General features: G+C 41.0%; 1 protein-coding gene across 1 annotated transcript; it reads right to left on the bottom strand.

Annotated features, from left to right (window-relative positions):
• Window positions 1-3,773: 3,773 nt before the first annotated feature.
• Window positions 3,774-6,029, bottom strand: LOC106955127 (calcium/calmodulin-dependent protein kinase II inhibitor 2-like). Its single transcript, XM_015045113.1, has 2 exons — window positions 5,313-6,029; window positions 3,774-4,491 (listed from the first exon to the last, which is right to left on the bottom strand). Exons 1-2 carry the CDS (start codon window positions 5,479-5,481, stop codon window positions 4,421-4,423), a joined length of 240 nt encoding a protein of 79 aa, XP_014900599.1. The 5' UTR covers window positions 5,482-6,029; the 3' UTR covers window positions 3,774-4,420.
• Window positions 6,030-6,509: the final 480 nt, after the last annotated feature.

The raw sequence follows: 6,509 nt of genomic DNA, 5'->3' as shown, positions 1-6,509 counted from the left end.
TGTGCAGGGAGGGAGGGGGGGGGGTTCTGGTGCAACCCAGAAGGGTCCAGCTGGAGACAACCAGAAAGCTCCTTCTCTGCTAAAAGAAATCAAACCATCGACTATTCTGAACAAGGACGTCAACAAATTCTGTACCAAACGAGACGAATCTATATGTTTGTTTGTTTACTGCAGTAGCACGAGTCTGAAAGACATCAAATTGTTAGATCTCCGTAATTTCACGAATTTATGCGCATTTTTATTATTATTATTTTTTATTTTTTTTTTTTTTATTTGTATCTTTTGCCGTGATTTCTTTTCGAGGAGGACGTTTGTTCATCGCCAGAGGATGGCGGTATTTTCATAAGCTGGGGATGTGACATTTGGCCCCTTGTTGCACTCTCAGCTATATATATATATATATATATATATATATATATATATATATATATATATATATATATATATATATAGCTTACAGTAGTATATATTTTTAAAACTTGTTCACACTTTATGACAGAAAAAAAGGCCCACAAACTTTGATGTCTTTTAAGAGAGCCTTATTAAATTATTTAATTCAATATTTAATTTGCATGCTGTAAATATAAGATAACTTTTCTCCCTTGTCAAGCTAATGCCCAGATTTTAAATGTTTCACCACTGCTCCGTCTGCATTCACAGGATCTTTTATTCCCAGAGTTTATTTATCCAACCATAAGAAATAAGGATATTATTTGTTGTCCATAAGGAATTTTAATGCCGAATAATTCACAAAGTGGAACAGAACAGAGAGAGTCAGTCCCCACTCAGCCCTGGGCTTCAATTGGGGGATGAAACCAAGTGAAGAATCAGACACACAGCTCTGGATTTGTGCTAAACTGCACACTCTCTGGGGTTCTTATCCTGTTTGTATATCAATATTTTTCATGATCACGTGTGCCCAAACCTGTCTTGGGTGCAGCAGTTGCGGATATGTGTGAGTTGTGGCAACGTGTGTGCGAGCAAAAATAAAAACCCGAGTCCAGATGAAGCTATCAAAAAATTATCAAATCTGGGTACAGAGTTTCCGCTGAGAGTACGAACAGTTTCACCTCCCCCCAAGGAGATAATGATCAATTATGCTCTCGGTTACTAAACATTTATTAGTTGTACTATTACAGTGAGTGCTCCAATAAAAGTTGGCCCGAAGGATTCTGCCACCTGAGCTGTGGATCTCTGCAGCTCCTCCAGCTTTAAGGATTGCTTATCNCAGATTTGTAGTCATGGCCCATGATGGCTTCATGATGGCTATTGTGGTCTGTTTGAAGTTAATTTTAGGAGCTATGTTTGGCATTTTATTTTGCTATGCTGGTTTACAGTCTGTATGTTGTCAAAGGCCCATCTGGGGATGAGCATTGCAAATTAGCTACGGCTATAAATATCATAGAGTTCAGTATTTGTTTAGACTTAACACGTATTCCTATGCAAAGAAATGAAAAAGGAAGGAAGTCCTTCCTGGGAAATGTCGCTGTACGGTTCAGCAGTGGATCATGGCTAGTTTTCATATAATCTTATTGAAGTTAAATCATCATTTGAAAATTGCAGTTTGTATTTAATCTTTAGTGTGACAACAAAGCAAAAACAGATTTAAAAAATATATAAACACTTTTTTTTTCTCAGCGTTGATGGTGTGGTGGTTTTATTGATCAGACAAAGGTTGAAATTTGTTTTTATTATTATTATTTCTAATTGATTTCTTGAGGCATTGTGTGTTGTTTGATTCCTTTGGAAATGACTAAATTAGCCTTCCTGGTTTATTACAGTAATCTGAATAAGTCATGTCTGTTATTCATACAGTTTGTTTTTTTTACACAGATTTGGGTTAACCCGTGAATTCTGGCCACATCTTTTTACACGTTCAGCTTCTTCATGTGCACAGCAAAGCTCCAACACACTGACAGCCAACACACCATTACTACCCAAATGTGCTACCTCTGATCCCGTGTGAGGGGACAGCTTGCTGCCAGAGAAGCCGGCGCTGTCATGGTCGACTGCCATCTTGAAAGAAGGGACTGTTTTGGAGGGATAATGCAGTCATGCCGCTTAGCGAACAGATAAAGAGAGCGAAGAACATTCCATTAAAGATAGCGATGATATCAAGCTGAGGCTCAGGGAAGACTATTCGAAACCCACCGCTACACCACAGAGTGCAAGGTGCATCTGTTACCATGGCACCCGGCTCAGGCAGCCCCTTTCATGTCTGTCAAGATGGGAGGGAGAAGGGATGGTGGTGGTTATGGGAACTAACAACATGTTCCTTTCGCCTGCAGATGGAGGGGAAGGAAATGGACATGCAAGTTCTGGGATGTGCGCGTTTGCATGCATGTCCCCGGGAGAGCCAGGCGGCCCAGGTTGAAGATGCCGTGCGCTGACAGAGACTCGTCACACAACATGAATCATTCAGTCACCATGGCAGAGCTGGAAATGTCACGTCTCATCAGCGTTCCTCACGCCCGGGTGCCCTCGACATCCCAGGCAGAGGTGGGGTTTAAAGGGAGGACTCGATTAAAGAGAGAAAGCGGAGCTTTTTTTTTGTTAAAGCAAACAGACATTTATTGCATTGGGAAGCAGTGTTGTACATTATCCCCACAAAAAAAAAAAAGAAAAAATCTTTTCGCAGAACTGTAGCACTTAATGAGATCATAGTCTGTTGTGCAACTGTTTGAGCTCGCCTTTGTCTCAGCAGGACAAAGTGTGCATCTCAGATTCTCCGTGGGATTATCCTGTCATCGTCCTGCGCCTCTTCCACGTCCGATCGCCCTCCAAAGAGAGGGATGCTACTTTTCTCACAGTGGAAAAAAAATGCTGACTTCACCTTTCCTTGGCAGCCAGATAGGCAATACAATAACAAACAGGAGAAACTGTACAAGCAACATGTCCAAAAAGTTAAGCCGGGCTACCTGCTACTGTCTTTAACTCTCTGATACAAAACTATATTTTCATGTTTTTGCTATAGATTTCAAAGTTGTTGTTTTTTTTTTTTGTTTTTCCTTCCTTTTTTTTTAAACAAAAGCAACATCAAATACATCATTCCTTATTGTAAACCACAATCAACACTAACAGTAAATAGTACGTTATCATAATCTTTATTACAAGATATTAGGCCACTGTACAAATCAGTGAGAGTCGTACAGTACAACGAAGAATTAAGACTGTTTCTTGAGGTCTTTGTCATTCAAAGCTGTATACGAGGTGCTTCAAGATTACACAAGAGTTTCAGAACTGCTGCCATGCATGCATGAATTCATATTCGCCATGCATGAGTTGGTACTTTTAAGTGTTTTTTTTTTCTTTTTTTTTTCTTTTTTTTTTACCAAAAAGAGCCCTAAAAAAATGGCAACCGAAGGGAAACGACTGAAATCAATGCGTAAATGTATTAAGCACAAAAAAAAAAAAACCACCTACAACAACAAAAAAAAAAAATGGTATTCAGTAAACCCATGAGATTTGGCACACAATAATGCACAATGCAATATAAATAGTTGTTTTTTTTTATCAATAGGGTGTTTACAGTCAAGTTACAGTATCAATCGATCCAGGTGAAAGCCTGGGTAAGCTTACAAACAGGTGGGAAGTTCACTGTTTAGAAATGACTCGTTATAGCTGCAAAGTATGGTAACAAAAACACTCAGGCAACATCGAGAATCCATAAGTGAAAAACAACATCACTCTCATTTGCTCAGTTTTTCTCAACATACAAAAAAAAACAACAACAACAAAAGAACGAAACCCTCCCTCGGGCTTTACGTCACTTCAAAAAGACATATTCCCCAGGGTTTCCAGAATAAATTAAAGTCGTCGACACGGAACAAAACCAGCTCACCAGTTCTCACTTTGTGCAAGAAAATATGGGCTACCCTTTCCATATTTACAAAACTCTGGTATTCGTTTGCCCTCAGTCAAAAAAAAAAAAAAAAACGAAGAGCAGAAAGGTTTGATTGATAAGATATAGGAGAAGTGTGTGCTTTAGTTTATTATAATAGATCTACCTCTGTATCCTGTCCCTGATTTCTGCATTTCGACAGCATCGCCTCCATCCTTCACCTCGCTCCCCCACCGCTTGCCTCCTCCCCCAGTCTCCTCTCCTGTGACTGGATTTATGGCGAAATCAAGGGTGCGTTTGTGTAAAATGTGTTATGGGGGGTCCACCTGGAGGCCTCCACTTTTTTTTTTCTCCTTTTTCTTTTTTTTGCTGCCGCCTCCCACTCCTGGCCAGCGCTTGTGCATCCATCCATCCGGCTGGTCATGACAGACTGGGAAGAGGAGGAGGGCGTGGAAGTGCTTGCTTGCTGCCACATGAGAGAAAGTGCTTATATACAGTGTCTTTGGATTAGGACTGGTAAATATCGCCATAGAAAAACAAAAACAAAAACTGGATTGTCTTTCGGTGGGTTCGGATGCCTTAAGCCTCTCCTGAAGTCTTCTCTGTTCCGTTTTTCAGCGCTTCGTCGCCATTCTCATCCTCGATCACAACTGTGGATGACAGGGGAGGGAAAGTTAATGAGGATGAGGAGGATGGTGGGGTTTGGGGTGGTGGCAGGGGGGTCGTCGTGGTGTGGCGTCTTGAAAAATTCACCATCAACTAACAAGAGAGCATGAAAAGCCCAGCGCTGTGTGAGGAAGACGTGACATGTGCATGCATGTGAGAGTAACCTAGTGCACAGCAGCGCTCAAACAACTGCGTCTGATGCACTCCTGCACATGTGCATGCGTGAGTGTCTCCACTGCAGACCTACAGGTGTACTTCCTCCCTGACTGCCATGTTTTTGCTTGTAACTGCATGCATTTATGTGCAACCTTCTTTTTATGCATTGTAATTAAAATAATTTGTTAATTAAAAAGGGTCATACAAAATATAATAATAATAATAATCAGGAAAGACTCAGCTTATAGAAAACTCAACCATGCCAACCTTTCATTCATCAAGGGGAGAGGTTGCGTTAAGATCAACTCTGTTGAGCAACATTGAAGTGGCAACGCAGTGCGCATCCAACTTGTGTTGCAATGCGAATTATTTAACAATCTACGCAACACACATGCATTGCAAGCAGTAGATTTGTGCACCCAGCTGAATCGATGTGGTAAAAAAAATAAATAAAACATCAAAACAAAACAACAACAACAACAACGAAAAACCTGGTCGTTGCATCCTCAACCATGGCTGCAAAACATCAGCCAAAAGTGCGCATTCACCACATCCCCACGTAAGCCAATGGAGATAGGGAGAAAACTGGCAGGGGGTAGAAGATGGGGGGGGGGGGGGAAAAAAAAAACCGTCTTAATTATATAATTACCTCGCTTGCTCCTGCCAATTTGTCCGAGTTTCGGCGGACGCTTGTTCTGTGAGCCGTTGAAGAAGTTGTTGGTGTCTTGAAGGCGACAGGTGAAGGAAAGGTGTTCCTCGTCGCCCTCATTTCCATAATGACTCATTTTCTCTTCGTTGAAAGGCAGCACTTCCGACATCTCCAAAAGGCGTCTTATTTACCAAGGCGCGACGGATGAAATAGGCAATATCTGCGGTAGCCAAGCTTAAGCCCGGTGTGTCGGTAACAAACAGAGTAGAGAGGGGAGGGGGGAAAAAACAACAACTACAACAGAGGGAAAGAAACAACGCGATCCGCTGGCACGACCTAGCCCTTTCTGTTTACCCCGAGGACACGTGTCTAGCTCCGCTGGTACGCACCAGAAAGAAGAGAAGATAAAGCAGGGAATGTAAAAAAATCTCTTCAGTTTCCCCAGTCGTGGAGCTTCGGCAACATTATTTTAAAAATCCAGATGTTTTGTTTTTCGTTTGTATGTTTTGTTTCCTTCTCTCTAGTTCTCTGTCTCTCTTTGCGCGTATATGGATGTGGAAATGGAGGCGCGCGTATGTATGTATGTATGTATATTAAAAAAAAAAGAGCCGTGAAGAAGCGCCCGCTGAACCCGTCGCACGGAAAATCTGAGGAAGAAATGCAAATCGAGGAGCGATGCAAAACACCGATCCCGGGGAGACCTGACGAGGGAGCTGTGTGCAGGGAGGGAGGGGGGGGGGTTCTGGTGCAACCCAGAAGGGTCCAGCTGGAGACAACCAGAAAGCTCCTTCTCTGCTAAAAGAAATCAAACCATCGACTATTCTGAACAAGGACGTCAACAAATTCTGTACCAAACGAGACGAATCTATATGTTTGTTTGTTTACTGCAGTAGCACGAGTCTGAAAGACATCAAATTGTTAGATCTCCGTAATTTCACGAATTTATGCGCATTTTTATTATTATTATTTTTTATTTTTTTTTTTTTTATTTGTATCTTTTGCCGTGATTTCTTTTCGAGGAGGACGTTTGTTCATCGCCAGAGGATGGCGGTATTTTCATAAGCTGGGGATGTGACATTTGGCCCCTTTTTTCTCTCTCATATATATATATATATATATATATATATATATATATATATATATTTATATATATATATATATATATATATATATATATATATATATATATATATATAT

Source organism: Poecilia latipinna, unplaced genomic scaffold (assembly GCF_001443285.1).
Source record: "Poecilia latipinna isolate Pla-1442-1.1 unplaced genomic scaffold, P_latipinna-1.0 Scaffold708, whole genome shotgun sequence".
Classification (NCBI taxonomy): domain Eukaryota; kingdom Metazoa; phylum Chordata; class Actinopteri; order Cyprinodontiformes; family Poeciliidae; genus Poecilia; species Poecilia latipinna.
The sequence above is the reverse complement of the archived record's forward strand: the minus strand, read 5'-3'. Positions and strand labels throughout refer to the sequence as shown.

Excerpts from the sequence above, each read along its gene's own strand:
- LOC106955127 (XM_015045113.1), bottom strand. The coding sequence starts at position 5,481 with ATGTCGGAAGTGCTGCCTTTCAACGAAGAGAAAATGAGTCATTATGGA. Across the intron at positions 4,492-5,312 it reads AATTGGCAGGAGCAAGCGAG|TTGTGATCGAGGATGAGAAT; the intron begins GTAATTATATAA and ends TGTCATCCACAG.